We start from the raw sequence: 22,044 nt of genomic DNA on the forward strand, positions 1-22,044 counted from the left end.
TACCGTGTTGGCGTGTTTTTGCTATTAGTAATTCATTTTAACATTATTATTATGAAAGGTCGGTTTAATTTTTGCCGAAATCATTGCATTTATTGTATTAGTTAATATTCAATTATTATAATAGTCTCTATAAAACTATAGTTATATAATATTATATTATTGTTAGGTAATAATTTTTGAGTCAATAACACCTTTTGTGAATAGGTTCATGGTACAAATATGTAATAGCTTAAAATTAAAAATTAATCTAAATATTTGAAAATAACATTGCCAAAGCTGGGGAAGTTACCAATTTTTTTAACTAGTTAAAGTTAAGTTATCTTAAAATAAAAAATAACTAAGCTAAGTTAAAGTTAGTTTTAAAAAGTTACTGAATTTGAGTAACTAAGTTAAGTTATGAATTTTCGTGAAAATAATAACCAAGTTAAGTTAAAAGTTGTGTTACTTTTATTTTTTTTTTAAATACCTTTAACTTACTCATAAACGTTTTTTTTTATCTTATCGTAGGAAAATAACTAGTTTTGGTATAAACTATAAAGTAAAACAAATAAATAACAAATGCACAGACTATATTATTTTATAAATTATACAACTGTTTTAGATTATTGTTATAGCTGTACCTTACATACAGATAAAAATTATATTATATTTGCAGTATAATTTAAATATTAGTATTTATTTATTAAGAACAATTAAATAGTAGTTGAATCTTGAAATATGATTTTTTTCCATTAAAATACAATAGAAATATAGAATAGAATATAGTAGGTAGTAGAAAAAAATCTAACCTCAAAGTTTTTTTTTTAATTGTTTACCTGCACAGTCAATACAACCCATTAAAGTAAAACATATACGACTCAACTCAAAAATAAAAATAAAATTTAAACGTTAGACTTTAGAGCATCATATACAATTTATAAAGTATCTGAATTTTATTTTTAATATCAAACACGTTATTTGAGTTACATTTTGATAAGGATTTCATAGTGATAAAATTATGTAAATACTAGGGCACCATGCACACAGCCGAGAGAATGGGAAAATATTTATATTAATATATAATTAATTCATATTTTTTTTTTATATATTTATTAAATGGTAAATAAATTTAACGTCTTAAAAATCGATCAAATTCATTATAAATATAAACGTCGTTCACGTTCACGTTCTATTTGAAAAAAAACGAGTGACGTTCGCGTATCGTTCACTAAATATGAACGTGCGTTCACGAACGACGTTCTATAAAATATATAAATGCTATATTATATATAATTTCATATACATATAATCGGAATTTGAATTTTGACGATTTATTGGTTCTAAACTGTTTCAAAGGTTTGAATACTATTAAGGATCTTTTAATCTTATTATTTTTGCGTGTACCTAAATTATAAATAATAAATACAATTTAAAAACAATTGAAAAATGAATTGCATTTTATTTTTACGATCAACCTACCGCTTTAAGTACTAATTCACATGGATAGAAACAATATAGTTACAATACCTAAACTAAGGATACTTTACATAAATAGGTGAACATCTATAAACACTATTTAATATCAATGATATAAAAATTAAATACAACGCTTACAATTTACATAAATAAAAATAATAAAAATAATAATATATTGAACAATGTTCTATATATCTAAATAGCAAAGGTACCTACCACTTAGGCTTAATATAAATATACCGGTAATCCTAAATCTTAAATAAAAAAGTATTTACACTAAATTATTAAGACGGTATCAATTAAATTACAGTATATTGGGTAAATCTTTTACCAAGTTAGAGTAACAAGTTCAACATACATTTTAAAGATTATAATCACAGATTGACAGGCTTAACGACATTTCAAACTTTTTCGTAAAGTCAAAAAACTAATTATCACAATGACAAACAAAAATCCAACCATCACTGATATGTCCGTCCAATATTTTCCATCGGTCATACCGATCTCTTTGAATGTCGTTTCCGGGAAGCGGTAATGGCAGTAACCTTCTTCGTTTAAACATATCAGAGGTTCACGACCATAACCGTAAATGGAGACGACCAGCCCTTCTAGTGCATACCTCATATAACTGATGTAGGACACATAGTACAGGGCGATAGGCATGTGGTTGAAAAGTACTAAGAAACCGGCGAAGAGAATACACAGACAAGTGATGATCGAACCAATGAAGACTCCGTTCTAAAATAGTATACAATATTAGTCTGAGTAAAAATGGACACGATTTGTATACAGAGTTTACAGCATCGACTTACAACTGGGTTCATGGCTGTGCCCAGAATTAGGCCAATACCTTCAGATATTAGGGTCATTAACTGACAAACAAATAAGAACATCAAGAATCTGGTCCACGTCATCAGCTGTGCTGACAAGTAGTAAGAAATCGATGTGTAAATAAAACAAAACATCATCTGTGGAAAACACAGTTAGGTAAGGTATTAATGAAGTAAAAAAATGTTCGTACGAACGTTTTCGGTAATTTCTCGTTGACTTACCTGTAAAGGCATATTCGTGACGAGAAACGCTACGAAATATGTCGATAGCTTATACCAGTTGTTAAACAACTCTTTTCTCAGAATGTGAAGTTCGGACGGGACTGAAAAATAAAAATACAATTTAGTTGACATTATAAACGCGTAATAGGTACGCAATGCTAGTGTATTATTAATTTATAATCACATTTTAAAATAGCTGGCATAATAGACGTATAGCTTAAGTATACAAGTGTAACAATACAGAATCCGATATTGTTGATGGTCTTGCCACCGTCGATGCCGGCGTTTTCAAACAAGAGCCCCAGTAAAATCCCGACGAGGAAGTGCATACATACTTTTACATGAGTAACCGTCTACAACAGAATAATTAAATCGTGACGCTATTATAATTTATAATAATATAAACATAATATTTTGTACGATTCTTTTATTTAATTTCACTACAAACAACATCATTTGGTTTATTTAATGCCTAATTGGTATAAAGAAAGGAAGACATTGATTCAAGTTGTTTCGCTTGATTGCCTTGAACAAGAGGAAGTCTCATGGGAACTATGTTTTGGGTAGGTTATTTTGATATTTTTTCAAGAGCTTAACAGCAAAACCATTTATCAAAAAAAGAAAAAATAATTCCTACGATGTAATATGTTTAATTTGCATTTCATTGAGTATAATATTCAAATTGTATAAAATAATATTGCTGACTTGAATAATAACTATAACTATACGTACACTATGGTACATACATTTAATTAATTTCCAAGAACATTAGAATATTTGAACTTTGAATTCTAGCGTGACCTGATTATGTAGAACATAAGAATTTATTTTGTTTGATTACTATTACCTATGTGATATAATAACGTGCAACTTTAATGACCTAGTATTTATTTATTATATAATTTCCCTACATAATAATTACTTTCTTGACAGATTTAAAAACTAACAGTTTATTTTACAATGAAAATTAAATTGTTTCTTTTCAAGAAGTTTATTGATACCTGTAAATTGTACCGAATCTAATTAAACTTAAATGCCGGTTAATTAAGCGTCCTGAATATATTTTCTTTGAAAAATTAAGAGTTATGTAATTTAAGTATATTATAAAACTATTCAAAAATTATTTATAGGTAAGTCTTGTTGGTCATTTGAAAGATATTCGTAAACTTAAATTTAAATACAAAAAAACAAAAAAAAAATAAACAATGGTTTAGTTTATTTATATGTAAACCAATATTTAAAACAACTTTTTGTTGGTATACACAATTTGGGCAGAATCACTCCTTAAACATAATATGTAACCTAACCTATATATTATATAGGTAGCACAAGATTCTAATTTTGGTAACTAGGTAGTATATTATAAAATCATAAAAAAAATTTTTTTTAAATTTAATGTGACCTTTTTTTATATAAGACAATCTTTCTTTCTATTGTTTGTCGTATCAATACATTAAATAATACAAACATTTAAAATGATGCCAAGAAAATATAATTGGCTTTAATCAAGTACCAACATTAATAAAACACAATGGTGCGACCAGGATTTTTTTGAGGGAAGTTTTCGCATAGTGGACCATTTCGAAATTTATTTCCTTTATATTTTTTTTATCATTAAAATGCATTTAAATATAATAATATAAATTATGATAATAGGTACATATTTACTACCTATGTTGGTAAAAAGAATACTTTATCAACAACAATAAGTACCTTACTGAAAAGGGCAGGGAGTACACCCTTTTTAGGTATTCAGTGCGTAACTGATATAGAACATATCTGCATATAGCTGTTAAATGGTAATAGGTAAAACTAAAAACATAAATAAAAATTAATTTAACTAACCCAATCTCTGTAGACCTGCATCAAACTTCTGTGTATCAGTACTAATAATTTATTGAATTCGGAGGGCTGGTTGACCAAGACTAATGTAGTCGGACCAGGGTTCTTAGATTTTCTTTTTAATAATGTACCTGGAAATTTTAAAAGCAATTTAATCACCATTAAAGACAAGTTTAAAAATATGTTACTTAAAAAGTAATTTTATCCAACAGAAATCTGTACACTATGTAGTATATACATACATAATATACGTATAATGTACTGTATAATTATGTAAAAATGAAAGACATAAGGCATTAAAAAAAAAAAACGAATATTACGTGAATCGGCAATTTGAGGTGGTGTCCGCCATGATTGATCAATAGCTGCCGTTTTGAGTTGAGAGGTAAAATTTCCATATTCACCCGTCACTACTTCCAAAACTATAACAACATTTTTTTTAAAAATATGTCAGTAGATATTCGACAGTAAGTAAAACATTTATCATAAGAGAGAAGAGAACACATTGTGTTTTAGTAAATATAGGGTCGGTAATTTTTGATTAGTTCAAAATGGTATAGACGGTTAATCACCCAAAGTCCATTTTTATAATAATGTATAGTAGTGTTTAATACTATTTATTATAAAATTGTATTTCTAAACTAAGTGAATTTGTTATGTTGCATATGACAAGATAGACATGCAGCCATGCAGGTGAAATAAATCAGGGTGGTATCGCATATACTTAAATTATTGTCAAGTTATTGGTGATTGAAAGTGATAAGCTGTAACGGGGACGCTGTGTATCATATATATGTTAGTTTTCCAGTTCTCCGTTACAGATCCACCCCCAGCTGGCATGAAAATTGATAAGCTTTCAATCGCCAATAGTTAGGTACATTGAAGGTTAAAAATGGGTGATACAAATTTAAATTATTATTTTATGGCATATTTGTATCTCATAATATTAATTGTTACGTAAAATATTTTAAGAACAAAACAAATCATTAAATACCAGTTTTGATTTTTGATTTTAAATTCAAATTTCAGTAATATTTTACAGTTTTGCAAAATCAAGAGGACATTTTCGTTTAATCGTAATAAATTACTGTTTGGAATGTTGATAAATATACTATATAGTATATATACTACCTACCTAACTACCTACTACTCGTCGACCGTCGTATACGAGTATTTACGACTATATAGTTTGTAGGGACAAACAAGATTTTATAATAAAGAGCTGTAATGTAATATAAAATTGTAAGGTCATCAGGAAACTCGGGTGTGTACCCACTCTTCTTCTAACAAAAATATATATTAAATAAACAAATAATATATACACATTATACGTACCTCTATATTTTAAAATAGCAATACCATACAGTATATATTGATGTATTATATATACATTTTGATAAAGCAAACGTTAAAAGCGATATTATGTAAATTTTTCATTATCGAGTGAGTATCATATTATACTATTATAATATCGCTATAAAGCCCGAAGACCAGTTTAACTGTCCGACACGCAGTGGCGTATTTAGGGGAGGGGGAGACGGGGGTCAATTGTCCCGGGGTGCCAAATTCTGTGTCCTCAAAGGGGCGCCGTCGCTAGAGGTTATAACAATTTTATCAGATTTATTGAGAAATTATATTAGTGATAAGTGATAACCTGTATCTTTCTTATAATATATTTTAAATTTCTATACATATTTCTATATATAATATATATAATGTATTTTATAATATTGTCATAAAAAAAAGGCTAAAATCTAAAATTATAATGTGTTTTAATTGATTATAAAGGTTGATTTTTTTATTAGGAATAAATTGAGTGGTAATGGAAAAAAAAGTGTTCTCTAAATAAATGCAATAAGGGGAAAATATACATTTTGGGTTATCACTTTTACAGGGCTTGAAACCGATTGTAAAAATTTTAGTTTCGGTTTCAATTTTTTACACAGGTTTTTATTTTTTTTTGATTTTGGTTTAAATTTTTTAATACCGGTATTAGGAAATTTCTGTTTTGGTTTCGATTTTGTATACCAGTTTCCAATTTTTTTCTAAAATGTAGTTATTATATGTTATATGCATATTATACAATCGAAAATGTTTTGTCGATCATCACGGTACACAATGATCTATGGCCCACCGGAGATCGGACCGACCCTGGTTAGAAGAAGAGTTCACAGTTTGCTGCAGTGACTCCGACGACACGTGGACGATGGTGATTACAATAATATACGCGCAGTGGAAAACAGACGATGAAAATGGTAGCGTGATGGTAAACATATTATTATAAATGTATTAGGTATATAATATCGTCGCGGTACTCACTGAAATCAGCCGGATTGTGGTATTGCGGACAGTTAAGTCCGATTGTTTGCAAATAAGGTATGGTGTTCTGACTAGAGCCCTGGTATACGCAGTGCCCCTCGGCCATAATGTAGACGTGATCGAACATTTCGTACGTGCTGGCGCTGGGTTGGTGTATCGTGCAAACTACTGTCCGACCGCCTTTGGCCAGACCTTTCAAGATCGACACGCACTGATGTGAGCTCGTACTATCCAAACCACTGAAAATAAAATAACGAACGTGTTTATATTATTGTACATCGCTATTATAGGTAATATGAGCAGAGAATATCTAGATATAAAGATAAATAGTATTATAGTTTAAATGTTAAGGGTGTCGGTGCCGGATTTTCCGATTTCCCGCTATTTTATAAAATTTGAAAATTATATTTTATAATATTTTAATTGCTACCTTAATTTTATTATAATACTAATCTACAGTTGATACACGGTGTACTATATCAACAAAAATGACTTCACGGGAAAAACTCTCACGTTTCATTGATATCGTATGTCGAATGTTGGTAATTATTTCTTTATCTGAAAGATGAAGACTTATTTCAGGTTGGATCGAAGCCCGAATTTTCATTTTACTTTAAATGGTGCTAGAAAAATCCGATTGAAAAATAACAAATATTGTGAATTATTCAAATGAATATTTTAGCATCTGTAATTATGATTTTAAAAATCAGGCTTTGATCCTGCAAAATGTTTTATTCTTAAAAACTAACAAAATCCGACTATTCTGAGAGTATTTCCTGTAAAACATGTTTTTGTACTAAAAATTCACCGGCTCCGACGCACTTAAACAAGATATTTTCATGTTATTTATAATATTTTATTTGAGATACCTATGTAGTATGTACCTATTATGTTTTTTATAAAATAAAAAGCGATAACAAATCAATAAAAATGGGAGTTAGTTTAATCTTACAATCGAATATTATAGCTGTATTCATCTATACGAGTATATATTTTATCTTAGACGACAATTTACACCTACTGCAGGCCATTTATTTATTCATCTATAATAGGTAGGTGAGAAATAGATGAAAAAGTTATTAAAAATCTTAAATATTTTTAATCTTTTTATACTTTGGCACATTTTGATAACCATCGTTAACATAACTTTGGTGTCTTGGTGGCTGTAAAAAAAAATTGGTGAAAAGTAGATGCTTAAAATAAGCCCAAGGCAATTACAATTACCCGCTGTGGTTTGCCACTGCAAGGAAAAGTATTTATTTAGTAGGTAGGTAGTATTAAATTTATCGTGTCTTCCAATAATATGCTAAGAGTTGCCATGTCAATAATTCTATGAGCCACACAAGTATACAGTTCAGTAAAAAATTAAAATTTGAAAAAGAAAAAGATAAAGGAAACCAGTGTTAAGACAAAAACAAAAAAAGCGTCGTTATCGACCCAGTAAATAAATTTGTTTACTATACTTTAGGTACTGTTATATAATATTATTTAGGTATGGGTATATAGGTGTTTTTAATCACAGTCCGTGCAGTAATAATAATTATTAAATATATTGTATAACCACTGAAACCCGTCCAGTTCATCTTGTCACTCGGCAATCGTTTAATGTTTATTACGATTTAAAAAAAAAAACTGGTCCGAAAACTATATTTTTTCCAATATAAGAGTTTTTGGACCAGTGTTTTTTTTTTAAATCTTAACGGTTGCCGATGACCAAGATGAACTTGAGTCTGGACCGGTTAATGGTTATACAATGTAATAATCACATGATTTGTACGAAATATAAACTAAATATAAGTAATTTTAGTATGGTAATATCATGTAAAACGTTAAATTTGAAGAAGAGCTTACGTGGTGGGTTCATCGAGAAACATAATAGGTGGATTGTCAATAAGTTCAAGAGCTATGGACAAGCGTTTCTTCTGTCCACCCGATAATCTACCGCACCTGGTGTGAAGGCTGCCGGAGAGTCCGATGCTGTCTAGAATGTCCTCGATCTAATCAAAAAACAAGGAGAACAATGTCAGTTTAAATACGTGATTATAATATTACTGATGTACACGTCACACACACAAGTTTGTATTAATTAGGTATGTACCTACACGCGTGCGCATGCAGGGAAAATTAAATAATAATGCAATAGGCACGATGGGTAAGGTTTAGATATGTCATAGGGGCATTGGTTTTTCGTGACTTACACATATTTGGTGACTGACGTGAAAAAGGAAAACTCATGGTCCTAAATTGAGAAGCAAAATAATATGGCTGAAAAATGAAAATCATTTAAATAATACCAATAGTTTGAGTTCTTCTCTTGTAATTATTCGAAGAATGACATGTAATAAATAATTGTATGATAAATTAAACATAAATAGCCTTGGAGACGATTGAATTACGCTGAGGTTCGAAGAGGCCATCATAAAGACTATACTTTTATGCGAATTGCTTGTATAAATGTTGTGCGGAGAGACAAATAAAGGAAGTTTGTTCAACAGAACAATGACCTAAACAATAGTATTTTTAAATGTATTTAGGTAGTAGGTATTAAGATGCAATATATATTTATATAGGTACCAATTATCATTATTTATTAATATTTGAATAATTATGCAGTAGGTAGCAGAAATATAAGCGTATCGTTGAATGCATGAGTTAACAATACCTACTTAATAGTATAATTTGTTTTGAAAACGACTCAATATAATTACGTTAGTAAAATATTTGTTTATACTTCGTCTTCGTAATTGCTTTTTTAAATTGTAAGATACGCGTAGGTATACAAGCATCACGCCATTACTTGCACTATAATACAATTTAAAATAATTATCAAAAAATAAATAATCCCGGTTTTCTTTCGAATTCAAAAACTTATACATTGTCGATGTCCTAACATCACATCTTAAAGCTTAGAAGTTATATAGGCAAGATATGTTTATAATAATCATAACGATAACTTTTAATCATTAGTCATTAGTAATTACTCTATACAGTCTATACTATGGTAATTTTTTATATTTTAGTATTAAGAGGATTCTACCCATACATTTGTTGTATCCGTCTTACACACGTACGACATACCAAATTTTCGTTCACTAGTTTCAATAGTGTTCTGTTAGTTTTGATATTAGAGTGAATTGACCTATTATCAAACTTTTAAGTGAGAAAATTATCTGTGCGTAAATGTTGGCAATTTTTAGATACTTTAATTTTCAATCAAGATGTATCAAAAATTAAAAATGCCCATATCTAGCTTGAAAATTAAAATATTGAATAAACGCCGACGCTTATAAGTATCAGATTTGTGCACAGATAATGTTCTTATCTAAAACTTTAACGATATGTCAATTCACCCTAATATATAAAAACTAACAGTATACTATTGAAACTAGTGAACGCAAATGTGTTATGTCGTACGTGTGTAAGACGAAAACAACAAATGCATGGGTAGCTAGGTAGCTAAATGTTTCACTAGTAAAATAAAATATTAAATTATTTAAAAAATTAAAATAACTGTAAACAACAATATAATAGTATGTGAATTATTTATCAAATTATTAGATTCACCTATGATAAGATAAGATACGTAAATATGGGTTATAATATCACTTATATATACTTATATATATCTCTATGATAAAATAATAATATGAAGACATGTTACAATCATGTACCTACTTTAATTTTCAATAAAATATACAATTATTATGATATGTATATAATGAGACGTAAACCCATTCAGCTCCCATCATACATTTGGTAGATTTTTCGACCACAAAAGCTATTGGGAATAAGCAAACAAATGGATTGGAGTCGTTTGGGATGCACCGGATTAAGCGTTTGTGTAGTTATTTATTAATGTACAAAATTGTGAAATCATTATTGAATTTAGAAAAACATTTGAAAAAAATACTATTTCATTGAATATGAGTTTCAAATTTACAATAAATAAATACATTACATTTTATAATAAAATCTTAAATTACAATCAATTTTTAAAGAAAGTAACAAAATATTTCAAAAAAAGCTATTACATTTTCAATATAAAAGAGCATTTTTGTCAAACTATTTGTGAAATAAACGAAAATAAATACGTATTGAGATCATGTATAAAACTAGGTCAAATAAACATTTTTATGCTTTTTCTTCATTTTTTATCAAGGTAGTTCTAACCCGTTGCATCTGACCTTGTTGATAACAAAGAAATATAGACATAATAATTAATATTTAATATATTAGTAATATTAATAATTAGTTAATACTAATATAGTTAAGCTATATTATATATATTAAATTATAAATACAGTATGAATAAGTTATCATTTTCATGTTAAATTTGTATCTATTTATAATTAACTATCAAAGTTAAACTTCTGACATTACGGAATTTTCTATTGATTGTTGTTAACAACATGATTTTGAGTGAATGCGTTTTGTCTATATTGCGCGTGAGCCAGAGAGCAAAAACTAACAGTGCGCTAACCACCTCTTAAAAATAATTTAAACCATAAAATATGTTTTTTAAATAATTAAATTATTTTACAGTTTATAATGCAAAATATTGAGTACCTACCTGTATTTTAAATTCATATTACATTTTTTATGGTTAGGTAAAAGAATTATTTAATGTACCTACCTACGCCTTTGTTACAATTTAAAAATAAAAATTTAAATCATGGCATCGAAACAGGTTTAAAACCAGTTAATAGCAAAAAAAACGTTAGCTATTTTTAGATTCAAAACTGTCAAAAAAAAGGAACCTGTTTTGTAATTTAAATTGAAATTGAAAAAAAACAAAACCATTTTTTTGGATTTTCATATAGGAACCTTGTTTCAATTTGTAATACCTAACATGATATTCGTAAATGAAACAATTAAATGTGATTAAATGGATTATTCTTCATGAACTAATGAACTTTATTACAAGTGTATTCATAAATAAAAAAAAAATAAACTATAATTTTTTCTGACTTTGAGTTGCGTCATGAGAGAAATATAATTTAAAGTTTTAACTGCTGATAAAGTATAAAAAAAAAATTTTAATTGGTACCTATGTCCTATACGTATCTTATACCGACGTTTTTAAACAAAAAAACGTTTACACGTTTTAACAAAGTAATCTAGCATTATAAACAATACTATTACATTTTTTAATTTTTAAATCAAAGGGTTATCGAACAGTATTAATTGTTGTTTATGTTGACTTTTAATTTTTTTTCTAACTATGCAACAGTAAAACGTTTCTGAGGGATAGGTATAAGAAACAATTTGTAATGTTATATTTGCCACAATGGCTAAAAATATAGTTTTAGGGTGTAAGTGCTTATATTTTGATATGAAAGTTTATGTATTGTATCATACTTAATATATTATTATACATACAAAAAAATAAAAAAAATTGTATTAGGTATGTCACATTGTAAGAAAACGACTGATCACTTACTACAAGAAGTTTAGATTTGTAGGAGAGTGTGTATCCGAGTTTCAGGTCAGCTGCCATCATCATGATTTCTAATACAGTGAAAAGTGGGCACAGTTGGTCGTCTTGCATTATGTAACAGGATTCTTTTCTGCATATGGTACGACCCTCGTTACTCTTTTTTCTCAAATCATTATTTAATAGCAAGTCATCGTCATCAACACGGCTTGTCAGAACTTCGCCATTCATTCCTTTGCGTCTATAACACGTAGAACGAAATTCAAAATGTATAACTAACGATTGTTTATGTTTTAACCACTACCTATTGATTAAAGCCTATAATAACAAGTTCAATTGATATGTTTGAACAAATTTTAAACTAGTATTAAGATAAATATTTTTTTTATTAATTTCGTTTAATATATAATACATGCTTTCAACTCTAAAATTATATTTATTTTTATCAATATATTTTAGTTGAAGCTTAATATTTAAAAAAATAATATTTACCCAGTTATAAAAGTGTCTTATACAACTATAATAATTTTAGAATATAATAACTCGTGTCCTTATAATAATATAATATTATTATTAGGTAACTAAAAATATTATCCTTTTGTTCTTTTAAAATAATACTATTTACAATTTATACAAGACACAAGTGAATACCGCAATAATAGTAATTACTATGGTTTCTTCTTATACCTCAAAACATTTATTATTTTACTCTATACAATATAAATTTTAACGACATTTTTAAAATCCGTTTTTATGTCTTGCGGCAAGTCAAGTTGACTTCCTATACTACATTCATTGTCAACTTATTCAATGTGAACCAGACCACCCTGAGAAATACATTCAATGTCCAAATAAAACGTACTTGATATTGAATTTTGAAATGTATATTTTGATTTTTTAATGTGGGTCACCCTGTTGGAACGTTTTTTGCTGGAAGGTCATATGTTCGAAACATATTGTGAGCGAGAATTATAATAAAATTATTATTGCCTTTAAATGTTTTTATAACGATATACCTATACATAATTTAACAAATACAAAAAATACTGAAATGCACATAACATAAATTATGGTTAACCATTAATAAAATAAAACGAATATTTATTTTGTATTATTTATGGATTTCGTGATTTTACAAGACGCTGTTTGGTTACTAAATTTAATAAAATCGTTATTATGACGATAGGACTATATAGGATAGGACTATATATATAGAGGTTAGGGTTAGGTTTAGGTTAGACTACGATAGGACTATACACACAAATCTGTAATACTGAAACTGAAACAAATATCATCTCAAGTACAGATGAATATAAGAATAGTTTTAATACATGTGTAATCTTTAGTACCCTTACCAGTTTGAAACATGTCGTATATTATGTATAACCTGTAGGTTTGATTACGATTAAAATATAAAATTCCAGGCTTTGATAAAATCCCGAGAAACTCTAAGTAATTAAAATTACTAGGTAGGTATCAAAAAAATATGAAAAATTGGAATTGGAAATTAAAATAGTGGCTGATTTATTGGGGAGAATAATTTTAAATATTTTAATTATTTATATTCATGAGTGAAAAAATGTATTTTTGTTTCTAAAATTATATGCACATGGGTCATTAGAGTCCACAAATAAGGGCTAATTTTTATATATTAACTATGATTAATGTCAAATGTGTTTACGGCTGTTATCTTTTTAAACGCATGCATAAACACATATATTTTTATCAATGATAATAATTAATAACAAATAATATTATTATGTTGAAATTTTTTTTTTCCGTGAACACCTTATGGTTAAGGAGTCAAGGTAATACGAATCAAGAATGTGATGACAATCGATAATAAATGATATATTAGTAGGTACCTATTCTTATTAATACTTTGAATCTTTGATTGATTCTTTACATTATTATTAGTAATGACTTAAACAAAGAGTTATGAAGTGCAGGTATACCGTATACACATTATAATAATATTTAATAGTGCTATACACTATAAAAATATGTAAGACCTGTAAGTTCAATGGACAATGATAACTATGCATAATACTTATATAAAATTGAGTATAATTTAAAAACGTTTGCTTAAAACTCAAAAGTAATTTAACTTGCACTGCTCCTAATATAATTTATAAAAAAAATCAAATTAAAATAAACAATATTATATAAACTTCATAATATTTGTATCATTTTAGTAAATTTATATTTTATATTTTTACATTGATCAGGTTTTGATTATTCTGGGCGAAGTCGGGTAATACTGCTACCTATAATGTAGGTACATTATAATATTTAGCCTAAATATACGAAAATATTTACAACGTTGCGTTTCGAATCCTCTTAACACTGTGTTTTATTTTTAACCTTAAATATTATTATTATAGTCTGAGTCAGTCCAGGCAAACATTTTCAAACACCATTCATTTTCTGTGACATGGCTATATAATAATTTTTATTTTGACAAATAATAATTGAATAGATAATTTAGTTAAAGTTAATACGTATATTTTAAATAGTATGGTTTTATTGTTTGTTCGGCGCCATTTCCAATGGCACCACCGCATCATGAACAAAATTTCGGTGTTCAAGGCATACCTCAATATTGCCTATAGCTACTTTTTTGAAGTGTGTTTATAAATTATATTAATAGCCATTAATTTATGTATAGAAAATATATCTAATAATAGATGTCGAACAAATTTTTTTTTATAATTTTATTTGAATAACATTATGGAATTACAAAACATGGTTCTATGAACACTTATTATTATGTCCTTCTAACACGTCATAATGGCCAAACAGGTGACCGGCGCCCATATATTTTTAATAAGCAATAAAGATCTACTATAGAGGTAGGATGGCTGTATGTGTTTATGTGGTTTTAGTTTTAATATATAATAGGTATATCGATCATATAATAATTGTATACTATAGTGTAGTCACTACTCGTCATATTTGATATTTATATTAAATTAAAAAGAGTAGTTTGTATAAAACGCACAATATAATACATATTTAATTACTTATGTACCTATCCATGATAAATTTATTATACTGGCATTGATCAAATATTAATTATAAGACCCTGGAATCGTTATCATTTTTAAAGAGATTATAGGTATAATATACAGCGTAAGAAAAAAACTGATGTAAACGAAACTGCAGACCATTTATACTGTGATATAGAAGCTATATTATACATACAATATACCTAAGCTTTTTGTGTCAAGGGCACTATTAACGTCCACTAATTTGAGAAGTCGAAAAAAGTAGATAGTCTAAGTTCGTAAACGATCACGTTCTGCCTTTATTATGGTAATTTTTTTTTTACAACGGCCATGCGCTCAAATATAAGTACTAATATATTTATATGGAATCTTATTTGAATAATGTACAAGAATCATTCCGAAAAATATTAACATTTTGTGTACACTAAAAACAATACAGGAACTTTAGTAGAGTATTAGGTAAGGTACATCGAATACATTTGCTTCGAATAAACAAGATATTATTGATAGGTATTATAATTGATTTTATATTATAAAAATAAAATCAATGATGTTATATAATATAATTTATACGGTGCTCAATGGACGCTTTATTTTTAACAGCTCATATTATAGTAATTATTTTAAAATTATTTATATAAAAATAATTAAAGATCTAATGTTTGCATTTAATTAATAGTATGATTTTCATAATTTGTAAAATGTGAGAAGAAAAATATTTTACGAATAGAATTATCAAATTGCATAATATATTAATGTATAAATAATAAATATTTAATTTATGTATAGAGAACCTAACTCCAATATAAATTACATTATATACCTATTACATAATATATTACAAACATTAAACTTCCGAAGCTTGCAATAATTTAATTACAATAATTCTCCATGGTAATAATTAGGGCTACAATTTAAACACAATAAAAAATGGTAAAATATGGTAAAATATTCAAACATTTTTTTTAGATTATACATCAAAAATTAAATATTTTTTACATAAAAATCAAAAATTAATTCCATATATTACTAGTTGGATTAAGTACCTACATGGATAACCAACCACTTAGTTTATAATTACCTAGTGTATTTAAAACAATAATTATAGAAGTTCATTAAATAAATAATTATAAAATATAACGTATAATAATATATTAACGAAATTATATGCATATTATCCAAAGTAATAAAAAAAATATTGAATTAAATTGAAAATGAACCAAATTGCGGACATAGCTGACAACCACTCAATTTGGAGTAATGGAAAATAAATAAATAAATAACATACAAATGCTTAGAAATTCTACAGTCATAGTAATACATTTTAAAATTATTTACGAGTACATAATATGCAGAGTGATTCACCAAGCATGTTCACCCCCTTTTACTTCATTAATGCAGTTATTCAAAATCTGATTTTTGGAATTTATAAATATGCCTTCTTAAGTCACTATTTTTAAACTCTTAAAATTATTTGTACCAACTACTTTTTGAGTGTTCTGTGGGTATACAAACTTCTTTTTTCAAAATAAAAACGCCCTATTCCACTGTAAATTATTTAGTGATTAATTTTTCTGCAAATTATGACGTATCAAAATCAAAATTCAAAAGAGTCGTTTTTGAGTTTGTGTATTACAAGAATAATAGGTCCATGATATTAGGTTTGGAATATTAGGGGCAATGGTTAATTGAAAATTATAGTACTTACCTAATTAATATTATTTAATTTATCAATGACTTTTATTTGTTAAAATGGACGAACTATAATAAATACTAGAACCAATATAATATATTATATTTTATATTTTTGTAAGACGATTTTTAAGGATTATTATAAACATTTGAGATACTGAGATACTCGAATTTTGGACTAGATACTTACATAAATATTTTCAAAAAAATTGTCTATTAATTTACATTAAAAAGTGACAACTAGCAAATGTGGACCCCTCTTGCCTTAGTATATAAAACCATGTAGTATGCACTTGTTGCTTAATAATTATTATGTTGGGGGACGAGGTGGCCGAGTGGTCTAACGCGACGGATTCGGCACAGCCGGTCCGAGTTCGATCCTCGACCACTGGGCGGCATTTTTCTCCGTGCAAGTCACGGTGTCCGGAGAACAAGTGCCGCCATCCCCCCACCCCGGGGCACGGCAGATACCTACGGGTGCCCCAATAGAAATTCTGCCAAACACAACACACACGTGTACCAACCTACCCAATATAAAACCTACAGTGCCCTCCCCACACCCAATGGCCTATGTTGCCGCGGGTTACCCAATAAAAAAAAAAAAAAAATTATTATGTTGTTATAGTGTATAGTAAATAGTAATATTATATCATGTTATATATTATTATGTACCCTAATTATAGGTACTTGGGTGCAAGCCCGTTTTTCTATAAAATAAAAAAACGGGGTTCTCATTTGAAAAACAGAAGCTTGTAATTTGTATCTCCACTCTTTAAGTTGTACAAAAAATATTAAGAATTGGAAAATGTGGTATTTTAGTATATATTTAAAAATCACAACATTTAGAATTTGAATAGATTGATTATTAAAGGAAAATGGGGGTGAACATACTTGAATCACCCTGCATATTTGTACCTATATGATAAAATTAAAAGTTAAGTATTTTAAGTATGAAATACATTTTATTTGGTTTTCATAATATTAGGTTTCCAGCGGAGGCTATTGGTTATATTATGGTTTTTTATTTTTAAATTTTAATATTTTAGACAAAAGCTTGAGAAAAAGATAGACATTAAAATTCTCATAATAACATAGCATTTTGAAGAAATTAAATACGAATAAAGTCTAATAAATCTTATTAGTATTAAATTTAGCCGTTTAGGCGTTTGGTTAGTAAAAAAATGAAATAAATGGATTTCACGTAAGTACGTCGTAAACCGTTAAAATTAGAATTAAACAAGTTTTACGCGTTATGAATAAATAATAATAGAGTACCTATAGTCTTGTACATAAAACTGTCAAACACTATATTTAATGTATAGATACACGTTTTAGTAAGGTTTGTTTTCTTATAAAATAATAATTAACATTTATGAGTTAAAAAAAAAACGCAATCTTTCATAAAGCATATGACGGAACAGCAACTGATAATAATGCTGATAGGTACATCGGACATAATAATATTATGAAAATACTAAATGGACATCCTTCTCACCACCACATAGGTACAGCATATAATAATGATAATAATAGTAATCAATGACTTGGTGAAAGGGGTTTTATAACGCTTAGACATCACGGAGAACTTTATTTTGGGTGGATGGATGAGTAAATTATTATGGTAAGAAAAATTAGTTATTAGTTTTCTTCAACTTGTGCAGTATTTGAATACTGGGATACTGGTTACTGGTAACTTAGTGAAAAAAGTGTTTTGGTATAGGTAATAAAAATATATTTGTTGTATAACCCGATGTATGTCACTACACCACACCACATCACTGGTAGGCTAGTAGTATAATATAATAAAAATAATAATAATAATATCCTTTATATATTGATAAACATATTACACACAATATTATAATCACGTAGGTACTAACTATATTGTCAACAGTATAAAAAAATTATGTTATATAATTTTATTAAAAAATTGTATTTTAATTTTAAACATGTAAATGATGATTTAGATGTTACAAACCATACATTTAGAATAATACAAGTACCTAAATGTTATTGAATATATCTATTTTTTGGTAGGCAAGATACAAATATGTTGAAAATATTACTAATCGATAATATTATAATAATAATTCTAATACATTTTATATATTATGCATTGTATAATACAATTAGCGTACGAATTCGTAATATTTTGTGGTTATAGAATTTCAGGTCAATACCATACAAGTTAGCTATAAGTACAAGGACGTTTAATGTATAGTTCTACTTCAATAATTTGTATATTATCTTAGTTACCAATTTATGAATGCACATAATATACAGGTATTATAGCCTATCTTTTTCCCTAAGGTCTTATACATAGATTACAGGATCATAATGATATGTATTACTTACCATGTATACGTATTTAAAAAAATATATACATTAAATGTGAAATTCGCTAAAATTAAAAACATAACTACTACTTACTTAGGTACTACGTAATTCAAAATATAAAATTTCTGTATTTTGATGAATTATTATTCAAATCAACTATTCCATAAATATATTATGTGAATATAACATATAAATACACACATTGAATTAGATTTATTTCATTCAAGTCATTTTAGATTTTGAGCGGAGCGAAGAAGTTAGTGGTTTTACAATGGTGTTTTTTTTTATCCTATATACAAAATTTCTATCAGAAGGAGTGCTTCGATTTCAACATATAAGTATCTTATCTTTTAGCAAATTGGATCAAGATGGTACTTTAGAGAGGTCATTTTTTCAAGTTTAGTACAAACCATTATACATTGACCCATTTTCAACCTACTGTACAGCAGAGCGACATCCACTTACTCCGCTTTTTTTATATTTAAGAATATATTATTTTAGGTACTTTATCTTCCGCGCTTGATATTTATAATACTATAATATTATTAAATGCTTATGTTTAAAAAAAATATTTTATATTATGTATAACAAAATTATATATTATATACAGGGTGTATTTTATGTCATTGTGGGCGGGTGTTTTTAACAATTATGGATCGATGACATAAAATTTCGCTAAAACGAAAAATGACGTGTTTCTTTATTTTTAACAGGCAATTTTTTTATAACAATTTCAAAATTTTTAAACACGCAGGTGTACTAATAGCAAAATCAACTTTATTTTTTCAATTGGTTGACACATTGAGAGTGTCATTAGATTATCGATTAAACTACTTAAGTGTATCAAAAGGCAGTTATAAGAAAAAATTATTTAGCTCTTTTAAATTAAATCTATACTAATTATTTCAATTAAAACTAATGCATATTTTACTAAACTTTAGAGGACCATAGTTAATAAACGAGCGAACCAAATTTGATGATTTGACAGTCAAAATGTTTAGGAAAAAAAGCTTTACCAGAATCCATTAAAATATAGTAGTTACTATTTGAAAAAATAAAGTTGATTTTGCTATTGGTACACCTGCATGTTTAAAAATTTAAAAATTGTTATAAAAAAATTGCCTGTTAAAAATAAAGAAACACGTCTTTTTTTGTTTTAACGAAATTCTATGTCATCGATCCATAATCGTTAAAAAACACCCTGTATATATTATATACACATATTGAATTAGAACTATTTTATTCAAGTCATTTTTGTATTTAAGAATATATTATTTTAGGTACATTATCTTCCATGTACATACCGGCTTGATATTTATAATAGTATTATATTATTAAACACTTATGTTTAAAAACATTATTTTATATTATAACATAATATGTACCTATTGGTTATTATATAAATTATTAAACCGCCATATAATTTATGCTCGAAAATTAAACTAGTTTTTAACAACGATAATTAATTTTCTATATGTGTTTAAATATTTTTTGAGAATATAAAAACTTACTCAAATCCGGTAAGAATATTTAGAAGCGTTGATTTTCCAGCACCAGATGGTCCCATAATTACAGTTAGTTCACCACTGTTGAAGCGTCCAGAAACGCCTTTGAGTACTTGTTTTTTTTCTAAAGATAAAAACACATAACATATTACATTAAACAACAAATAATACTGAAATACCTATATATTCATTATTCATCTTACAAAAAATGAACTATTATCGTACTATTATATCACTATATCTGCAGGTATATACAATAGTACGTATCGACCAGATATACCAAATAGCATTGCCTATAATTGCTTGATACAATAAAGTTTATACATTATAATTTTGTATAATATTCAGATTTAGGTACTTATGTTGTGTGAAATAAAGATTTCGTCCCAAGACATAGAAAAGTTGAATGGGCGTTACGTGTAAATGTTTGAAAACAATATAAAATGGGACGCAATGATCTCGTGCTGCGTGCGTGAAACTGAAGTCTGAGCACATCTTATAATACGTTAGTAGGTAAATTTACAGTTATCTACCATTAATTTGGTTTCGTCATTATTACAAAACTTGTCACAGTCACTAGCTACTGTGATGTATTTAATTATTTTAATTTTTAAGAAATATTTTACAAAAAAGAAAATTAATATACTTACATTATTAAATGTACCTATTCATCGTTTGTCAATAAAAATGTGTAGATATATTTTATAATCACATAATTGTACGCTAAATAAATTCAATATTAAAAGTTAGTTAAAAGTACTAATTACTGACCTCGAATCATACGCCTCACAAACTAAATCAATGTCACTATATTTAATTGTAATAATATAATAATTAATTATCATACTTAATGCCAACATTATTCGTCATTTATTATTGTTATTATTATAATCGATAAGAATATTATATGGTTGGCAGGCTACGCAGGATACATATAAATTTACACAGGACACGGTATTATACCTTAATACTCAGAATACATTGTAATATTTTTAGGATACCATATTATTATGCGTTGTAAGTTATAAGTTAACATTTATAAAAATAATTTATAATTTTTATGCCTGGCGGTTGTAAGTAATTACTAACTACCTATGTCCTATATAGTGTGTTTAGCTTGCTATATTTTTGTAAACCGCTCCAGAAGTTCGGCTGCATATAAATGGTTTTCTAATTAATATCTATGTACCATACCTAACAGGACACATTGATTTTGGCGATTGAATTATGTGATTCACATAATTAAAATAATACCTATATAATTCACATTTATGTTAACTTGGCGACCATGTAATACTAACGAATTGTAAGATGTATATTAACTGATTATAGATTATATAGTATTATTATTATATTCTGTGGTAGTATATATTATGGTTTATATCCATTATATTATGTGC

At 27.2% G+C, this 22,044-nt stretch overlaps 1 protein-coding gene across 1 annotated transcript in view; it reads right to left on the reverse strand.

The window, feature by feature from the left end:
* Positions 1-1,418: 1,418 nt before the first annotated feature.
* LOC132950223 (ATP-binding cassette sub-family G member 1-like) overlaps positions 1,419-22,044 on the reverse strand; it is a 38,458-nt gene continuing 17,832 nt past the window's right edge. The window contains exons 4-13 of the mRNA XM_061021541.1: positions 20,651-20,768; positions 12,109-12,343; positions 8,520-8,665; positions 6,669-6,907; positions 4,670-4,771; positions 4,353-4,480; positions 2,692-2,860; positions 2,508-2,608; positions 2,268-2,423; positions 1,419-2,193 (exon numbers count right to left, since the gene is read on the reverse strand). Coding sequence (XP_060877524.1) covers positions 1,846-2,193; positions 2,268-2,423; positions 2,508-2,608; positions 2,692-2,860; positions 4,353-4,480; positions 4,670-4,771; positions 6,669-6,907; positions 8,520-8,665; positions 12,109-12,343; positions 20,651-20,768 — 1,742 coding nt within the window. The 3' untranslated portion in view covers positions 1,419-1,845. The remainder of the gene's footprint in view (positions 2,194-2,267; positions 2,424-2,507; positions 2,609-2,691; positions 2,861-4,352; positions 4,481-4,669; positions 4,772-6,668; positions 6,908-8,519; positions 8,666-12,108; positions 12,344-20,650; positions 20,769-22,044) is intronic.

Source organism: Metopolophium dirhodum, chromosome 8 (assembly GCF_019925205.1).
Source record: "Metopolophium dirhodum isolate CAU chromosome 8, ASM1992520v1, whole genome shotgun sequence".
In the NCBI taxonomy this organism is placed as follows: domain Eukaryota; kingdom Metazoa; phylum Arthropoda; class Insecta; order Hemiptera; family Aphididae; genus Metopolophium; species Metopolophium dirhodum.